At 40.7% G+C, this 19,052-nt stretch overlaps 1 protein-coding gene across 2 annotated transcripts; it reads left to right on the top strand.

Annotated features, from left to right (window-relative positions):
- Window positions 1-385: 385 nt before the first annotated feature.
- FBXL3 (F-box and leucine rich repeat protein 3) lies at window positions 386-18,051 on the top strand. Of its 2 annotated transcripts, XM_087756451.1 has the most exons (6): window positions 386-630; window positions 3,375-3,483; window positions 5,016-5,379; window positions 7,692-7,814; window positions 10,986-11,157; window positions 15,590-18,051. In XM_087756451.1, the coding sequence occupies exons 2-6, from the start codon at window positions 3,476-3,478 to the stop codon at window positions 16,231-16,233; spliced, it is 1,311 nt and encodes a 436-aa protein (XP_087612577.1). In that variant the 5' UTR covers window positions 386-630; window positions 3,375-3,475; the 3' UTR covers window positions 16,234-18,051. The 2 variants fall into 2 exon arrangements, with proteins under 2 accessions (XP_087612577.1, XP_087612579.1); XM_087756453.1 differs by lacking the exon at window positions 3,375-3,483 and having other exon boundaries at window positions 389-630.
- Window positions 18,052-19,052: the final 1,001 nt, after the last annotated feature.

The following is a 19,052-nucleotide window of genomic DNA, read 5'->3' on the forward strand; positions in this document are numbered from 1 at the left end:
CGTTTGCTTTCTCCATTACATTTATTCCTAAGGCTAGCCCGACATGGGGCTTTCAAATTACGGAGATAATTGGCTCTATGAAGATCCAGCTCCTCTGCCAGTATTACTCCCGGTTATTTTTTCCTAGACTCCACTCCTCCCTTTCCTGGCCGCCGAGCACCTGACTGGGACGCCTCCAGCCAGCCCCGGCCTTGCCGCCCCGCAGTGTAGCAGCCCGGTGAGGAGGCGGACAGCCGGGCAGGAGGCGCTCAGCGCCGAGCCGCGGCGGCCGGGGTAGGCGGGAAGAGGACGGGAGGCCGAGCCGGCTGTCCCTCAGGGGGGCCGGGCGGCACCGCCCCGCTCTAACGGCTGCAGGGCGGCCGCTACGGCGGGCAACCGCCCCCCCCCCCCCCCCGCGCGCCTGGCGGAGGGGAGGGGACGCGCCGCCTCGCAGCTCGCCCGCCGCCATTTTCGCTGGTTTGCGTCGCTTCCGCTGCTGGGAAGTAAACAGAGAGGGACGGAGGGAAGCAGCGAGGCGGGCGGGACGAGGCGCTGGGGTCGGCTTCGGTGGAGGGAGCTGATGTGGCCGGAGCGGAGGCGCCAGCGCGGCCCGAGTCCCGGTTAACGCGAAGCGCAGCAGGGAGCCGCCAGGTGAAGGGACTGGAAGCGGGTGGGCGGTGGCGGCGCAGCAGGACCTTCCCCAGGACCCTGGCTCCGCTGCCGATGTAGGGAGGAGGAGGGGGTCCGAGCAGTGGGGACGGCAGGGCTTGGGGCCCTGCCCGGGAGCGGAGCTCCCGCCCGCCCGCGGGCTGTCAGAGCCCCGCGGCGCGCCCCGTGCCGGGGCTGGGCCGGAAGGAGCCGACCCTGAGGTGAGGCTTCTCCGGGAGTAGCGGGGCTTCAAACCTGCCCTCGGTATTCATAGAGTATCGCTGCCTCGCAGCCTTCTCCTAACAACAGTAATACATTGTAAATCTCGCACTGCTTTCTCAGAGGTAGTTGTTCGCGGCGGTGAGGGGCTAGGTTTGTGTCTGGGTCGCCCCCTCTTTCAGTCCGTTCCCCCCATTAGCGCACGCACTCTTCCCCCTGTTTCTAGAACAGCCTTACTTCAAGTGTAAGCAACACAACGAGCTCAGTTTGGCTTGTTCGTGGGCAAACGCTATCAGCAGGATGTAAACAGCCATGCACAGTTGTTTGTTTTGTTGTTTTTTTTTTTTAACTGCCATTGTGTTCTGCCTGCACCTTACTGAGCAATAAAAACAACGTTAAGCATGTGCTCTGCTCCTCCTCCTACTTGGTGACTGAACTATGTGATTATGGTTGAACATGACTGTACTGCAAGCAAGGAAGATAGTGTGGGTTGCGCCCAGATGCGGAGTTCAGAACGCGGACTTCAGGAACACGGACTTCAGGAACAGATTGAGAAATTTACTTGGAAAATCTTAAGGAGTCAGGCATCCTGATTTCACACATCTTTCTGTCCTGGGAGAGTTGTTTGGGGCTTTTTTTTGGCTTGGTTTTTGTTGGGGGTTGTTTGTTTGTTTGGTTTTTTTTCCCTCCTTTCTGTCAAGATCTTAGATTTTTAAAGCAAAATTAATTATAGCAGCAAATTTGGAAAAACTGATCAGTGATAAGTATGTCCTCAGTATGCCAGAGAGAGTTAAAAGCAAGACTGATGGTTCAAGCATTGTAGGAAGGGATAAGCAATCACTGTTTGAAAAATAGGTTGTACCTATATAGTAATATGCTAGCACGGAATTCTGCATCGGTGTCTTCCTCGCTGAAAAGTTACTTCTGTTGGCTTTGGACTTAAAATGGTTAGATCTTTAGATTATCAGATACATAAACCAAAGTGAACTGAATTGCCTAATGGCATTTGCCTTTTCCTATATTAAATTTGCAGAAAGGTTTACTCTCTTAAGTGGCCTTTTTTTTTTTTTACAAATAACTTTCAGATGACTGCAAACCTCTGTAGGCAAATCTGCATTCTTTCAATTTTGTATTTGTTTTGTTGTTAGGCATGTTAAGAGGTTGAAACCAGTTATGTTTTTAAAAAGCTATTCCAATACTTCAAATTCTGAAACAAGATGACAAAAATTAGATTAACAAATTAATTAGAAATTGAGTGACAAAACAGTTATATAATTCTTAAAATCATATTTTTTAGTCTTGAGCTTAGATACTTTTTTCTCTTCTTCAAAAGTTCCACAAGGAAATATTTTTGAAAACTTATGATTACTCTTTCTTTTCAATTACAGGAGCATGCAAGATGTCAGTAACAAAAAAGTTGTCTGGAAATTTCTTTTCCCATCCCCTACTTTTCAAGTCATGGCACTTAGAACACATGGCATCTTATTTTCTTGGAAGACTGTGACCTGAAATTCATCATCAGTATAGTTCTGGTGATGGCCGTATTGTCTCTTTTCTTCATTGGTGGTCTATAAAAACTTGGAATAGTACCCCACAACTTCAAGAGTGGGTTTTGGTCTGTAACCAGCATATATTAACTACTTAGAACTCATCAAAGTTAGCTCAGAGGTGCAGTTTGTAAGTTGGCTGTTGATGACCTGGTCCACTTTTATCAGCCATGTCTCAGAGGTTATTTTTCCAGCCAAAAAATTCATACAGTTTTGTCAGTGGCAGCTCACTCCTCATCTTTTCTTTTTTTTTTTTTTTTTTTAAAAGTGTCAGATCTAGTGCTTGTGTGTTTGAAAACATCAGTTATAGTAAATGTGCTGTATATGTGAATGAGCTCTACTGTACATGTACCTATAATGTGATAAGGGAGAAAATCTAGAACTTGACCCCCTAATGCAGTAATAAAAGTAGCCTACCTAACTAGAGAATTTATTCACATATATGCACCTTATTAGCGAAAGATGAGGCAGGATCTTTGTAAAGGAAGACTTGGAGAGCCAAGTCTATCAGTTACCTTGTGTAGTTTTTTACAGATTAACAAGAGATGGCTTTGGAAAGAGTTAGACATCAAACATGCTATCCCAAATTTGGCAAGTGAATAGCTTGCGTGTGGTAATTGCTCACTATAGCCTAGTTGTTTGGAGTATCTGTTTAGCCTAAAGCTTGAAGGAATACTGCATTTTAGAATAGCTTATTACAAATAATATTCTTGGACTATGCTTAGCAGTTATCTCAAACACAAACATGACGGGTTTGCAGCAGATTTGCTAATCTAATTCTTGATTAGTTTTAAGTTTAATTGTTCAGTTTTCTTGCTTTTCTTCTGTACCAGTGAAGTTAGTGGCTCAACAACAGAACTCACTCTCAGGTGGAAAGCTTGTTTCAGCACAAGAGTCATGTTTTGCATAGTCTTGTAGTCATGAGCTTTGAATCACAGTACATAGTTCTCAGGAAGTAAGTAGAGATTTTTTGCCCCGTAGTGTTTTCATCTTATGACTGCCCCCAGATGCTACTGCGATTTAAAAAATGAAGTTGAAAAAAGCCAAGAGACAAATTCTGTTCATCAGTCTTTCATGACAGTATGTTCAGGTTCGTTTACATCATTTTATGCATAGCTTCAGACCTTAAGTGATAGCTTGCTTTTGTCATGTGAGTAGGTAGGATTAAAGTGTTTTAAAGATAGGTAAGGAGATGCTGGCTCTGAAAAAATAATCTATAATGCATTGGATGATAAACAGTATAATTTTTTTACTTGTATATCTAGTGTATTACACTTTGTTTTAAAAAAGACTTCTAAACTTTTACTCAGTTGTAGTACATAGCAGGGAAAGTTAATTGTCTAGATCCGAAATGAACTGGGCATATGATAATCTTGTATGTGTAATTGTACTTGAATGTTAAACTGGAATGATTTCACTGTGTATGAAGTCCATGTTTATCTTACAGAAATCATGGGGACTGGGGGATGTTTATACATATCAAGCCCACTCCACCCCCGGATTCTCTTAGCTTTTTAGAGACTAGAATTGAGCGTATTGTAGTTTAGTGTGAGGTCTCATTCTTAGTCCTTTAGGACATGATGTGCATCACATTGAGGCTTTTAAAAATAAATGACTGGATGCTAAGTTCAGTTGTAAGCTGGCACGTACAAAAGAACACACTTTGATCAAAACCCAATGCTAGATTTATTTCAGATGGGGGGGGGGGGGGGGATGTTCCTCTTTAATAATGTAATATAAGGTAGAACTTGTGTGAGTGAGACCACTACAGAAGAAGTATGTGCTACTGAGAATGAGATAACATTTTGCCTTGGACTTGCTGAATTTAATGTGATTTTGAAGAAAGTTTGCTGACTTTTCTGTAAACTTTCTTTGTGGGTTGAAACTTCCAGACTGTTACAGAAATCTTTCATAATCCCTATTTACTAGTTAGTTGGAAAAATGAAAGCACGCCAATGTTCTGGATGAAATATGTTTTTAAGGATACTGGTTTAAAACAGATGCATATTGAAGTAACTTTTTTTAAAATAAATAAAAAGAAAAGAAAGGTTTTTCCTGTCTGGGAATAAAAATGAATTGGCCAGATACAACATCTGCAAGATGCAATACCTGCAAACATGCGTACAGTCATTATTTACTTTCTTGCCTGCCTTTTGCCTTCCACAGTTTCAAATGTTGTTCCTGGTAAATAGGACTGCAGCAGCGATATGAATGTCAGTGTTCACAAAATTGTTCAGAAGACTATCTTTTCATTCGTAGGAAAGTAGAGTGGTAATCAACAAAGCAGTAAAGCAAATTAGGTTCAAAGTGTTCTCAAACACAAAAGTGAAACACTGGAAGGAGAGTGACTGTTATAAATGGATTGGAACTGTTAATGATTAAAGAAGCAATATTAAAGATATCTGTTTCGATGGTAATGTTATTTTTAGACTACCACTTCAAACTCATTGTTACTTGGGGTTTTTTCCTTCATGTAGGGGTGGAAAAAAACCCTGCAAAAGTGTGGTTACAGAAAACATGCTTTTTCACCTCCACAGTTTTCTATTAATATTGTTCTTTTCAGCTATGTTACATTTACAAAATATATAGGGTTTATTATTACTATTATTATTATTTTTATAGAATGAAACGAGGAAGGAAAACTAATGAGGCCAACAGCAGTTCTTCTGAAGAGACAACTGAGAAAGACTCCAAGAGACACAAGGTTGTAGATGAGAAAACCATAGTTGTGCAGAGCCCTGACTGGGCGAACCTGCTTCAAGACATTATCCTGCAGGTGTTTCAGTACTTGCCCCTTCTGGATCGTGCTCATGCATCACAGGTCTGCCGAAGCTGGAACCAAGTGTTTCACATGCCTGATCTCTGGAGGTGTTTTGAGTTTGAACTGAATCAACCAGCTACATCTTACTTGAGGGCTACGCATCCTGAACTTATCAAGCAAATAATAAAGAGGCATTCCAACCACCTGCAGTATGTAAGCTTCAAGGTAGTGTATTTTGTAGGCTTTTTAAAAGTAATTTTACAAAAATAAAAGCATCTGTTAAACTTAGTTATTTTTCTAATTTTTTTTTCTATTTTATTCAGAATATTTTAAGGAAATACATTTATACTTTTAAGACAGTTTTGATGGTTCATCTAATTAAATCATACTTCTTATGCTTTGATATTTATATAATGTCAGTAATTGAAATACTGATGATAAGTGGTAATTGACAATTGTGATCAAAACACTTTAACATGCTGAAAATTTAAAGAACATCACTGAATGTTGGGAAAGGCTTATGATGTTATTTTTGTGATTAGGATTGTCAGTTATTTAAACAGAAATATGACAGCTCTCAGTGTGGTAGGCCTTGTTTTCAGGCCTAGTATACTGAAGAAATGGATTCTCTCAATGGGCGTATAGACATGGAGGTTGCCTCCCAATTAATTTGTTTATTTTCAGGATCAAAACTTGAAATAACAGTTCTGAACATACCTTTTCATTGCCTTAATTCCATTAGGTGGGGATTTTATTGTTTGGTGGTTTTTGTTTTTTTTTTTTTTTTTTTTTTTTTTTTTTTGTAGCATCTTAGCTGCTTAAAATTCTGCCTCAATGAGTGGGCAGAGATACTTAAGTTCTGATACTACTGTACATGTGGGTACCTGCCTCTAGAATTAAGTTTGGTCACAATGCATAAATTGAGCATTTCCCCATTTCACATCCTGTAGGGAGCGGGATCTAATATTCATGGTTAGAAAACATCTAATGCACAGAGAGTGACTTCAGTACTACTAGTAAGCAACTAGCATTTTTAGTGCTAAATTGTATGGGATTGTCCATGTATGGTATCTACGCAGCACAGCTGCGTTCCAGTTAACTGAAAAAGTACATGGGATTTGCGCAGTATGGTATATCTACTGACTGTGCTTGGTTGAGAAATGCCATTTGGTGAGAATTGGCTTTGTTAACATCATGGAATTATTTTCAACAGATGAAAACGTTTAACATTGGCCTACATAACACTGTGTTTTGGAAGGGTGCTGTGAAACTGTCATGGCTGCATATGCATCATCTACATGACAAATTTGGAAAGGAAATGACTTCTGGAGCAAGGTGGACATACTAGTTGTTTGTTTCCGAGATCTGGCAGTTTTAATGTAGGAATCATCAGCATGTAGGTAGCTGGGCACCTCTGCCTGATCACGTGTGTTGCTACTGCTTGATGCAATACCAGATACAAGCTGTTATAACAAAGTTTGCAGGGTTTTTATCAGTGTCCAAATAAAGAAGATTTATAGCAGTATTGGAATGACCTTTCAGTGTCTATTCCCTGTTTACGTTGCTTTGCACCGAGTGTTTTTGAAGGATTTCAGATGCCCTTCCCTGGTAGGCTGATACCTGCATTTTCTTGAACGTGTCCCTTCAGTTCTTCAGTGTTGCAGAATGAACACTAGATTGCAGGAAATACTAAGTAGCAAGGATAATCACAAGGAAGTAAAGGTTGGGTTGTTGAAAATTGAGGTTTTTCAACTTGTGTTTGAGCAGAAAATGAACATTCATTGGACCTAGATCAGTTACTGACAAGGTCGTATGGCTTATGGTAGAGTTAAAATTGATCATGTGATGAAGGTTTTTACTGTTGCGTAGGTTTGCAAAGCTGTCATGCCTGCTGTGTATAAGAGGTTATTCAGAAAGCACATCTGAGTGTTGGGGAGAACTCACTGGAGGCACATTAAGTGATTCAGTTGTGTAGCAAGCTGACTAATGAAGATTTCTTTTTCAGGGTATCCATTGCATGTCTGTTGTGGTATTAATGATGAAGGCCCAGTCATATAGGTTCAAATGATAATACACTTCACTCTCCAGCAGCTCTGTGTTATGAGCTGAGTCACCGTAAAAGGAAGCAGCTTTTTCACACAGTAAAGGATTTCTAGATTTCCCGCATTTTGGTAAGGGAGAATGTAAAGAGGAGGTGGGGTGGGCTCTGGACCCAAATGAACCTCCACTTGCTTATTATTTGATGTGGATCGAATATCTTAGAACAAAGTGTTTAGCTGACCCCTCACCATGCTAAATTTTACTAAAGTGTTTAGGAGAGTGGTAAATTTATAGAAAATTATCTTGGATTTTTGGTATGTACTTTTTGGGGAAAAAAGAATGACATTGATGGATTCCCAATGAAGTGTTTTGTGGGGTTTTTTGACATCACGTTTCAGAAGGTAAAGTGAAAAAAGTACATCTTCTCCACTCTGCTTTTTTGTAAAGAGTGTGTTTGATACAGTGTTTTCTGAACAGTGAATCTGTTTTGGTTTAAGGTGGACAGTAGCAAGGAATCTGCAGAAGCAGCTTGTGATATTTTATCACAGCTTGTGAATTGCTCTCTGAAAACACTTGGACTAATTTCAACTGCCCGGCCAAGCTTCATGGATTTACCAAAGGTATTTTAATATGTATGTTTTTCGATAGCAAAGTATTGCAGTAGTTCATACAGCATTTCTATAACTTTACAAAAAGTTTTATTGTAAAAAATATGAATCTTTGGTAAAGAAAACTTCATTAGTGGGCTCTATAAAGGGAGGAACTAAGATGTTGTACTAAGATGGATAACTCCTTCACTTGTGCTTTGCATCATGTGAGAACTTAGTCCTGACCTTGTTCTTCCAAGTCCTCCTGTCTACTGACCTCAATGTAATACTGGGCAATATGTTGCACATCAGGAGGCTGGGCGATTCCTGTCTGTGTAATTGTACTGTGGGACTGTGGGGGATGTTTAGGTAGACGATTATAATTGAATGAGTGGTAGAGTTTTATCAATGTGGACTTGCTGTAGGGACTACATTTGAGCTCTCTTTAGAAAGTGATATGATCGTGATTTCATGAAATATCATGCAGTCGGGTGTTGGATTCTTAGGCAAAGTGTACTGTATTTCTGAAATTTTCTGTCAGATTTTTACCTTGCATGTTCAGCAAAAATTAGATTTTGTTAGCAGGCATCTAATCTAGAAGACAACAAATCTCTTCTATGTGTTTCTAAGCGAGAATTCCGGCTGGTGAGGTAGAAATGTACTATTGCTGAGGAGCAGGAGAGCGGTTGGGGTAACCTGGGCTCTTTGTTCTATGGCAGGGACATCTCGAATGTCTTGCAGCCTCAATTCTTGAATCCAGTCCACCTGCACGTGAAAGGCCAGATACTAGACTATTAGCTGGATCTCAGTGATGTCATTGCTGATGATGGCAACAAGGACAAGGAAGAACTAGGGACAGCCTTAGGAAAGGAAGTAGGCTACAGGGTTTAAGCAAGGTTAGCTACAGAAGGATTATCAATTATTATCCTTGGCAGTGATCACAGCCACGTCATGTAGTTCTCTTGAATATGTATTTTTAATCCTTAATTTTCAAAGAGGCATTCCAGATCTTTAATTAGTTTTCATATGACTTTTTCCCTTTTCAGTGTGCTTTGAGATGTGACTATAAGAAAACCTGAATGTAGTGAAAAAAATCCACAGTCTCAGTGTATTAGCAATACTTTGTCCTTAAAGCTCTTGAGTATTGTTTCATTTCTTAATCTGAATGCTGGTTTAGCTTTCTTTCTTAATTTTGACTGGAGGGGTATGTTATGGTCCTATTCAGCTTGCTGAATAATTAATTACTTGTAGTCATTCATGCTATGGTCTTACTCAGCTTCAAGGCTCCTAAAATACAGGCTTCATTGTTTTGTTCCTAATAGGTTCACATGGTGCCTTTAAAAAATATATTCAAAACGAGCCCAGATCAACTCTAGGCATAATTTGCCTTTTGATGTTTACCACTCCAATAATATTGTCACTGGCATATGGGGCCAGCAATTATTTTTTTCTTAGGCCACTAATGAAGCTAAAGCATTGAATTGGACCATGAATAAGTTATTGTGGGAAGCCATTAGTAACAGGCCCATTGGTTGACAAGCAGGTAGAAATGAATGGATCTGAAAAATGGTTAACACTACACAATTTTTTTTTTTTAATCAGACTGTATAGGAAGTCTGAACTACTTTGCATTATCTTCATTGGCGCTCTTCTGATTTCAAGTAATGTGACATCTGGCAAATATTTGTAAATCACATTTAGCATTGTGTTGCCTAGTCTTTTCATTAAGCACGTTCTACATGAATCTTTTAAAGAATCATGCTACAGGCTACATAGGTGGCAATATTGAAAAGACATTAAATCACCAGCTTTTACGTTTTGGGATATTGCCTGTCTTTCATTAGCTCTTCAAACTATGATTTCAAGTTACCTGTTTTTGTAAACATGATTAATTTTCTTTGCCTTTCTATTTAACAGCCGCCTTAGTGAAGGGAATTACATTCTAAATACAAAGAATAAAAACACAGTACTAACACTTTTGGAATACAGAGTGGAAATATTATTAAAGCACCTTTTCTTCAGTACATAACGTATATAATCAGCCTATTGTCAGTAGAGTTAGAGGTGGTCCCTAAAGCCAAAATGCCTAATGCTTCTGATTGAACTTTGTTTCCATTTGCATGAACTGACTTTGACAGTTTATGTTAACGTGAAAATATTAATTCCTGCTCTAAATCTAATTGTGTGTGAGTTTTAGCAAAAACCACAAATATATCACGTAAGAACGAGCAAATACTGTTGCCAGGCCTTCTCTCATATAACTGTATTGAGGGTTCTACATGTGCATGTGGCTCAGAGTGAAACCGTATTGAAATCAAAGTAGCAGGTGATTTTATGGGATACTTAATATAGTGCATTGAGGAAGTACTTTTTTTAAGTCTCCTCTTCAGTCAATCTTGTAAGAAATCCTGAAGATAAGTTAATTATTCACTTCCTTCATACCACCAATGATTTCTAGAAGCACTGCTGTATCTGCTTCTTAGTCTGTGTTTCTCAAGTTAAGGTGTCCTGGGCTCTGTCTTTGCTGGTGAGTTTCAGTGGTTACATAAAAATGCTGAGAAGCAACCTTGAGGACTGCACGTACATTATCTATGCTGCTTAATCAGTAATTAATTGATCACCTGCTCCTTGGCTCTGTTTGGACCACTCCAGTTAGCTTTGCAAGATAAATCCATTCAAACGCTAAATACTCTGTGTGGACGGTAGGCAGGCAGTGGTACTGTTTGGCTTTGGACACATCCTAGCAGCACAGGGTTGCCACTCTTGACTGTGTTTGGGTCTCACCAACGAGGCACAACTCGCCACGTGGGAATTCCTGTTCTAGAAGATGCTTCTTATAGAGTGCAATTTGCAAATTATCCTTGAAATTAGGGCTTCTAGGCTTTCTCGTTGCTCGTGGTCTTCCTATAGATTGAAGTTTGTGTAGTGGATTGTCCTGGGTCAGGTTCTTGGTTTATGTTTAATGTTAGACATTTTGATTTGCCAAATACATAGACTGATAGTAAAAAATGATTATACTTCCTCTACTCAAAAATATGTCAATTTTAATATTAATTTTTAATTATGCAATATCAAAAGAATGTTTTTTCAGCAAATGCTGTCAATAAGTAAAAGAAAACTAGGACTGCTGTGTACAATGTAAAACCATTGTCGTTTTTATTTCAGATACTACTGTTTCATTTTAACTTTTTTTTTTTTCCCCAGTCTCACTTTATTTCTGCACTGACAGTGGTGTTTGTAAACTCCAAATCCCTCTCGTCACTTAAGATCGATGATACACCAGTAGATGATCCATCTCTCAAAGTGCTAGTGGCTAACAACAGTGACACGCTCAAACTGTTGAAAATGAGCAGTTGTCCTCATGTTTCTCCAGCTGGTAAGCTACTATGTTTTGTTTAAATGTATGCACTAAATTCTGTCTGAAACCAGTAAACTCCTGAAAAAATAGGGGTGGGGTGAGAGGGAGGATGAATGTGGTATCTACAGCAACTGTCACTGAATAAAATACTAATGCAACTGGTTGTCCGTCCATCCATCCATCCCACCACTTGCAGAGTGACTGCTGAGCTAATAATAAAATAGTGCATGCCTGTTCTTGACAAATAACTAGCTTCATGTGGTACTTAAAAGAATTGGTATTGACTTGATGGCGCAGTACTTCTGCAATGACTATTTAAGTATTCCAGTATTACTGAGCTTTTTGGAACGTGAGTTCCTTTTCTGTGGTTCATTATGTATGGGTTTTGAGTGTTGCAATGTCATGGATTATGAAGATGCTGGTTTAGTCATTCTGAAAGAAAGTAGTTTAATCTTTTGCTGGAGAATGAGCGCACACGGCATCAACAAAGGGGAGATGAGCCTGAGCTGTGCAGAACTTCTGCCATTACCAAATGTACTTCATTAACACTCTGAGTGTGTTTGTGGCAAGAATGAAGCCAGCTCGTATGAGAATGAAAGCACTCAGATTGTTGCAGTTCACAGAATTAACGTTTGTGGAAGATTTATGCAATGTACAGCAAGTTTAAGATTGATTCACAGCCTGTCAAGTTAACACTTAGAGTTTTTCACTTAGAAATGGAAGAGGAATTATAAATGAGATGCTGGCAACTTAGTTAAATTCTTCTTCTGAGGATAAGTAGAAACTGCTGTAGTCACCATAACTTTCTTCATGCAGATATATTACAACTGTAAATATTAGGTATGTTATATGTAAAATTCCCCAGCAGGAGTCCTAATAGGTGGGGAAAAGGATACTGTAGCAGAGGGCGTGTTGCTGTAGCGATAAACAAAACACAAACTTAATACCTTTTGCACGTGTAGCTCTTGAACAAAACCTTGTGTTTGGTTTTGTATAAAGAAGTCCTGAAAATGCAGGTTTGTTTTGCAGCAGATTTGTCCAGTGAAGCGTTCACCGGCGTGTTAACTGGAATGTCATTTCCTTCAAAGCTTTGTAATTGCAGGTAGGGGGTTGTTTAAATTAGCTCAAGTGACTAGTTTTTCTGACTTAAAATGTCATTTGAGAATCTGTGTGTGTCTGAGAAGTACAGGATCCATAACGTGTCTGTCAAGAGGAAGAGGCTCCAGCAGTAATTTGTAGCTAGGCAAAGAGAGTAATTTCCTTGGACTTGGATCCAAGAGTAACCTGTCAGCTCTAGCAGACTTTGCTGGCTGGTGGCTAATCCTTGCTAGAAGGTTTTATGGAACGTCATACACTTGATAATTTGGCAGAGGGGCGTGGCTTTATGAAGCTGTTTGACCGTTGTATTCTGTTTGGTGTATCTTGTACGATGTTTTAAATTGAAGGAACAACAGGTACGAAATGGCAAACACCTGTTGAAGGAACAAGGAGCACAACTACTATTGTCCTTCACTGAGTGGAGGTGAATAGAATGGGATCAGATGCATTAGTGACAAAACCAGAGAGTGCTGAGCAAATGGCCATAGGATTTGATTGCTTAATTCAGGTATGGGTGTGCCTTGAGATGGAGAAAAAAGTGGAACAAAAGGAAGGAGCCGGTATGTGGATGGTTGGCTTCAGAGAAGGCAAGCTGCAAAAATGAGACTCTTGGAGGAAAATGAGAAACTTTGAGCACCGAGACTTGCCTGGATTTTTTTTCCAATGGGAATACTATAATTAGCAGGCTGCTATAAATGTGGCAAAACTTTAACTGAACCAAAAGGGCCATAAATTATGCAAAACTAATTACTTATAGATGCACTGGAAATGGTATAATGTGCCTTCAAATTGCAGTTGGGGGAGAGGGACGATGTTCAGTACTAAGTTAGTTCTTAAGAATTTTGTTAGTGAAGGACAAAGAGTAATGCAAGTAGTGCAAGAGAGACTCCACTACTGCAGAGATAAGGAAACAGATTGATATCAAACTGCGAATTGCTTCCAAAGGATGCTCCGAATAAACTTTAAGTTACTGTACAAAGATAGAGAGGCATGTTTGGGTTTGGGATGGGGAATACAGAGGCTGTATTTCTACAGAGGATGTATTTCTAATCTTTGTGAGCGTATCTGAAGTTGCTTCTGTTTGCCGTTTCCCCTCTGAACTTTAACTTGCATTAGAACTGCAACAGTACCTTGTAAAACAAAATAATGGTTATTTTTAAATCCACATTGATGTGCTGTGGTTTATTACCTGAAACATTAGCTATTGGAAGAGAGGGAACGGAAAGCATTTATTTCTGTAAAGGCTGTGTTTCTGCTCTGCTTTGGGGGTAGGAGGGTTGCTTCTCTTTGAATGGGGGGTGGGGGAGAAGAGTGGATGGAGGGTGTGTCTGCATCAGCAGTTTAGTAGAGGGCTTTATCTGATGCAAATCTGTGCTGTGTGGTATCGGAGCGATTTACCCCTGGGTGACACAAAGGTTTGGGCAGTGTCTGAGGGAGAATGTCCCACTTGCAGCACCGGCTCCAGGCAGGCACTCCAGTACTTGTCTACACTGTATTCATTGTCAGGTCTATATGCAGGATGCATAATTCCATTGCCAGTATGCGACATGGGTATCCAGCCCTAGACCCATAAAAAATCGCAGCAAGTTGAACCCCAGTTCTTCCCTTTTTGCATCGCACTAGTCAATAACGTACCCTTACAGTTAACAAAGATTGTTGTTTGAAGGGTGGCAGTCTGCATAACAAGCAAGTTGTTTTCTGAAACTGTGTAATGACAAGGCAATGTCTGAATGTTGAAACTGTTTAAAATATTTCATGTGTCAACAGACCTAGGTATTACGAAGCACCATGCCTGAGCCTGCTTAAATGGAGTGCTCATAGTAGCCCTTGTAGGAGTATTACTCTAAGAATAACTTTGTTCGTTATGATTTAAGGACAGGAAATTATCTCCGGCATGTGTAGAAGGTACCTCCAAGTTTGTAGTTCTACTTAGTTGTTCTAATTTTGTACTCCAATCTTTTAAAAAAAAAAAAAAAATTCTGATTTTCACTTCATCTTGGATACCATCCCCTCCCCCCTGAATGAGATAATGAGTATGCTTACATATCTGAACTGTTCTTACAGGAAATAGTTGCAATAAGAGTGGGGTTAAAATTCTGTTTACCTAAATTCTGCTTCTTTTTATTCATTTAACAAGCTTTTTATATTTGAAATGACAGTATTTGACATAGTTAGAAGAGCTTCTGATGCATGTGGTTCTGCACGTCTTGCATCTTCAGGTGGAAAATACGTAATTTTGGTGTATATATTCATGCAATGGAATATTTCTACAGTAATTTTTTTAAAGAAAGTGTTTTTAGGCTCAGTATAGGCTTTTGAGTTTAACAACTGCATCTTAAAATAACTGCTGTCTTTCTATACTTCTCATTGCTTCCAAGCTACGGTGTATTGAGCTGAGGTTTTTCAGTTGCATATTAAATGCGATGTTCTCATCTCCTCTGTTAATGGAAAGACCATATCCTGAATTTCACGCAGTTTTCTGGGTCACATGAAATGCAGAGGACTCTATGCTTTTTTTTTTTTTTTAGTGCTTTTTTCTTTTTTTAGTACTGTTACCAGTGTGGTACCATTGCTTGTATCTGCAAATAGGATGAGTGGAAACCTTATAGACTGAACTGAACTCTTTTTGTTAATATCTTTGTCTTCCATGAGCATCAGGTTATATTGATTCATTAAAGGGAGAGTCTGAAAATCGCTGTTGTAGGAATTACTGCTCCCAATTTTTAGTGTTTTCCCTCTTTTTGCTGTTGCTTTTCATAATTTAAGTATTTATACTTTGCTAGAAAGAACAAATACTGAAAGCAGCAGCCTCTGTATGTAATTAAAATCTAGCATTCATTTTACTTTTGCTTTCCTCAGGTGACAGATTTCATTCATGGCTGCTCTGTCAGCCACAGAGGGGGACAGCCGTTCCTCCAGAGCAGGCTAGGGAAATACTTTTACTATGAGTAAGCCCCTTTTACAAAAACGCATTTGAGTATATGTGGTCTTACAACAAACAGGGCAGAACAGTCAGAGTATGCTATTTACATGTTTGTCCCGTGAGAATCAACTCCCACAGGAAAGTATCCAACGCAATGTGTTAACTTCTTTATGTTTCCCTAGCAAAACAGCGATGTAGTCGCATAGTGTACGTGTATCTTACCGTGTAGGTACAAAGAAGTCACAAGACCATGCTTATGTGAAAAAGATTCACGTTCTGGTGGTTCTGATGTTAGGTCTTGATTGCATGTTGAAATATGTGGTCTTTGCACCCTCTTGACATACATAAACAAACTCACTCTTAGGCTTCTTGTTCAGTTATTAGTATATTTATCTGTGTAACCCCTTTCATAATGTTCTCTTTTCCCAGGTATCCTTTGCGTGGCTGACCAGTGTCACGGTTTACGTGAGCTGGCGCTGAACTACCACCTGCTGAGCGATGAGCTTCTGCTTGCTTTGTCTTCTGAAAAACACGTCCGGTTAGAACACTTACGCATTGATGTTGTCAGTGAAAATCCGGGGCAGACTCAGTTCCACACGATTCAGAAGAGCAGCTGGGATGCTTTCATCAAGCATTCTCCTAAAGTAAATTTAGTAATGTACTTTTTCTTGTACGAAGAAGAGTTTGATCCATTCTTTCGTTACGAAATACCCGTCACTCACCTTTACTTTGGAAGATCGGTAAGCAAAGACGTACTTGGCCGCGTCGGGATGACGTGTCCTCGGTTAGTTGAACTGGTGGTGTGCGCCAATGGATTACGGCCGCTGGATGAGGAGCTGATCCGTATTGCAGAACGCTGCAAGTACCTGTCAGCCGTTGGCCTAGGGGAATGTGAAGTCTCTTGCAGTGCCTTCGTTGAGTTTGTGAAGATGTGCGGCGGTCGTCTCTCTCAGCTTTCTATTATGGAGGAAGTTTTGATTCCTGATCAGAAATACAGCTTGGAGCAGATCCACTGGGAAGTTTCAAAGCATCTTGGTAGAGTCTGGTTCCCGGACATGATGCCCACATGGTGAAGTCCTTAAAAGACTTCAGGGCGGATGGAATAGCACCTTAAACCCAAGCTTACCGTATTGCAATTTACTGTATAAGCTTATTTAATACTGTAGTCTTTACTGTAAGTTACTTCGTTGTTTGATTAGAAAATTGATCTTTCATTCAAAAATGATTTATGAAATCCGGATTCAAAAATAGAAATCATGGATAGCTCCAAAGCCTGTTTTCATCCAAACAAAAATCTGTTTTAGATTTGTTCTTTTTTCATTGACAGTGACCTCAAACTTGTATGGAAATTAAAAATGTATTTAAAATATTGAAATGTACCTGCAAAATCAGTTTTAATACAGTGCCCTTCTTTGATTTAGATACCAGTATTGAACATGTTTGGTTTTTTTGAGGATCAAATCTGATCAAAACCCCACCAAAATCGCATGCTTCTCCTGCAGACTATAGCATTTCTAAATCCAGTCACCTAGACAACAAGATTATAAGGAGTATTTAGTAGGCTGTGAAATATACACGTTCTTTTATATAAAAGTCATAAAAGGCAAGAGCAATACACAATAATGTAGTTTAGACAAAATATTAAGTTTGCTACCTTATTCAACAGATTATTAGATCCATCTAGAAGGTATTTAGAGTGCAAACAAATAGTAGTGCGAGCTACCAAAAGCGGTGTGGTTTTTTTCCCCTCTGTGCATTGTAATGTAGTTTGCTTATGGGGTCTCAGATCCGTGTCTAAACCTGTTTTAAGGTATTTTTATGTCTAGCTCAGGAAGCGAAAGCATTCTGGGGAAAAATGTAGATATGTTGTATTTAAAAACACATTGGGGTTAATGAGCTTTTCTTGCACATTGACCGGTTTTGCAGCATACGGTTAGGTGGAATAATGTATAGTTTATTAAACCCTGCAGTATTAAATGTGATGAGATGGATGTGAACAGCACAAGACAAGAAAGTTAAAATTTGCGTGGTGACCAAGAACCTTTTAACAAAATCTTAAGACCTTCTGGCTGCTTTCAATTTGCGAGAAATGAGATTGTAACAGTTGCTTAAGCTGTACGAACTAATTGTATACTGTAAATCTGTTTCAGAGATGTTTATGTATAAAGTGAATGTTTGATAGATGATCATTTTGTATAACTTTAATTCAGCTAGTTCGATCATTTAATAATATTTAAAAACCTAAAAGCAGTAAACTTGCGTGAGGTAGAGCAATAGGCAAAAATTTGTTTTGAATATTCGGTAAATCAGTTTTATCAAAGAAAGTTTTTAGTCTGTAAGTGGTGTAGGCAACGCGTTGCCTGTGATCTGGATGTGGCTTGTGACTTCGTTTCTTACCACCAACGGTTACGTTATTTTCTCTCTGACATTACCGACGGGTAACACTGAGGTCTCCATGTGACGGCTGAGTGCGTTTGAAAGGCCTGGCCAGCCACCGGCGAGGCAGAGCGGCTCCCGCTGCGGGCTGCGCTGGGCCGCGCTGGCGGCGTCTCCTCGTTTGAGCTGTACAGCCGGTTCTGGTAAGAAGTAGATTTTCTTCATTTCTGATTTCAGTCATGTTTATCCAAATGTATAGTTCGAGTGTAATACACTTATGAGCATATTTAAGTTCATAACTATATTTTGAGCAAACACTGCTCAGCGGACTGGACATCTTTATAGGGGAGTTGTATGTTTCTGCAGAGCTTTGATTTTAAAATCTCATTTTATGAAATATGCAGGTTTTGTATTAGAATTTGTTAAAATTAATGAAATACTATAATTTGCTTTTATTTGTATAAAAGGTGTCAATATATTTAGTCTGTAAAAGTAAAAAAGCTCAGTGTTTTTTATATTGTGACTCAGAATCGCCTGCATGATAAAGGTGGAGTAACACTACTAATCTGGGGAAGAGGACATGTTTTCACTCCATTAGTGTGTGAGGTCATCTCATTAGTAACGCAGCTAAAACTTCTTTGGACCTTGGCTGCTGGTGTCCTGATGTTGGCAAGGTAAGTTGGTGCGTTGGGCTTGCCTGGCAAGGTTTTGGTAGCGGGGGGGCTGCAGGGGGGGCTTCTGTGAGAAGCTGCTGGAAGCTTCCCCCGTGTCTGACAGAGCCAATGCCAGCCGGCTCCAAGACGGACCCGCCGCTGGCCAAGGCCGAGCCCATCAGCGACGGTGGTAGCCCCTCTGTGATAACATATTTAAGAAGGGGAAAGAAACCTGCGCAATTGCATCTGGAGAGAGGAGTGAGAATACGTGAGAGGAACAACCCTGCAGACACCAAGGTCAGGGAAGAAGGAGGGGGAGGAGGTGCTCCAGGTGCCGGAGCAGAGATTCCCCTGCAGCCCCCAGTGAAGCCCATGGTGAGGCAGGCTGTCCCCCTGCAGCTCATGGAGGTTAACGGGAGCAGATCTCCACCTGCAGCCCGTGGAGGACCCCGCGCCGGAGCAGGGGGATGCCCGAAGGAGGCTGTGACCCCATGGGAAGCCCGTGCTGGAGCAGGCTCCTGGCAGGACCTGTGGCCCCATGGAGACAGGAGGCCATGCTGGCGCAGGTTTGCTGGCAGGACTTGTGGCCCCGTGGGGGACCCACGCTGGAGCAGTCTGTTCCTGAAAGATTGCAGCCCACGGAGGGGGCCCGCGCTGGAGCAGTTCGTGGAGGACTGCAGCCCGTGGGAAGGACTCACGTTGCAGTAGTTCATGGAGGACTGTCTGCTGTGGGAGGGCCCCCACGCTGGGGCAGGGGAAGAGTGTGAGGAGGAAGGAGCAGCAGAGCCAATGTGTGATGAACTGACCGCAACCCCCATTCCCTGCCCCCCTGCGCTGCTGGGAGGGGAAGGAGGTAGAGACAC

This window comes from Nipponia nippon, unplaced genomic scaffold (assembly GCF_047370975.1).
Source record: "Nipponia nippon isolate SJK-2023a ecotype South Korea unplaced genomic scaffold, ASM4737097v1 scaffold_2, whole genome shotgun sequence".
In the NCBI taxonomy this organism is placed as follows: Eukaryota; Metazoa; Chordata; class Aves; order Pelecaniformes; family Threskiornithidae; genus Nipponia; species Nipponia nippon.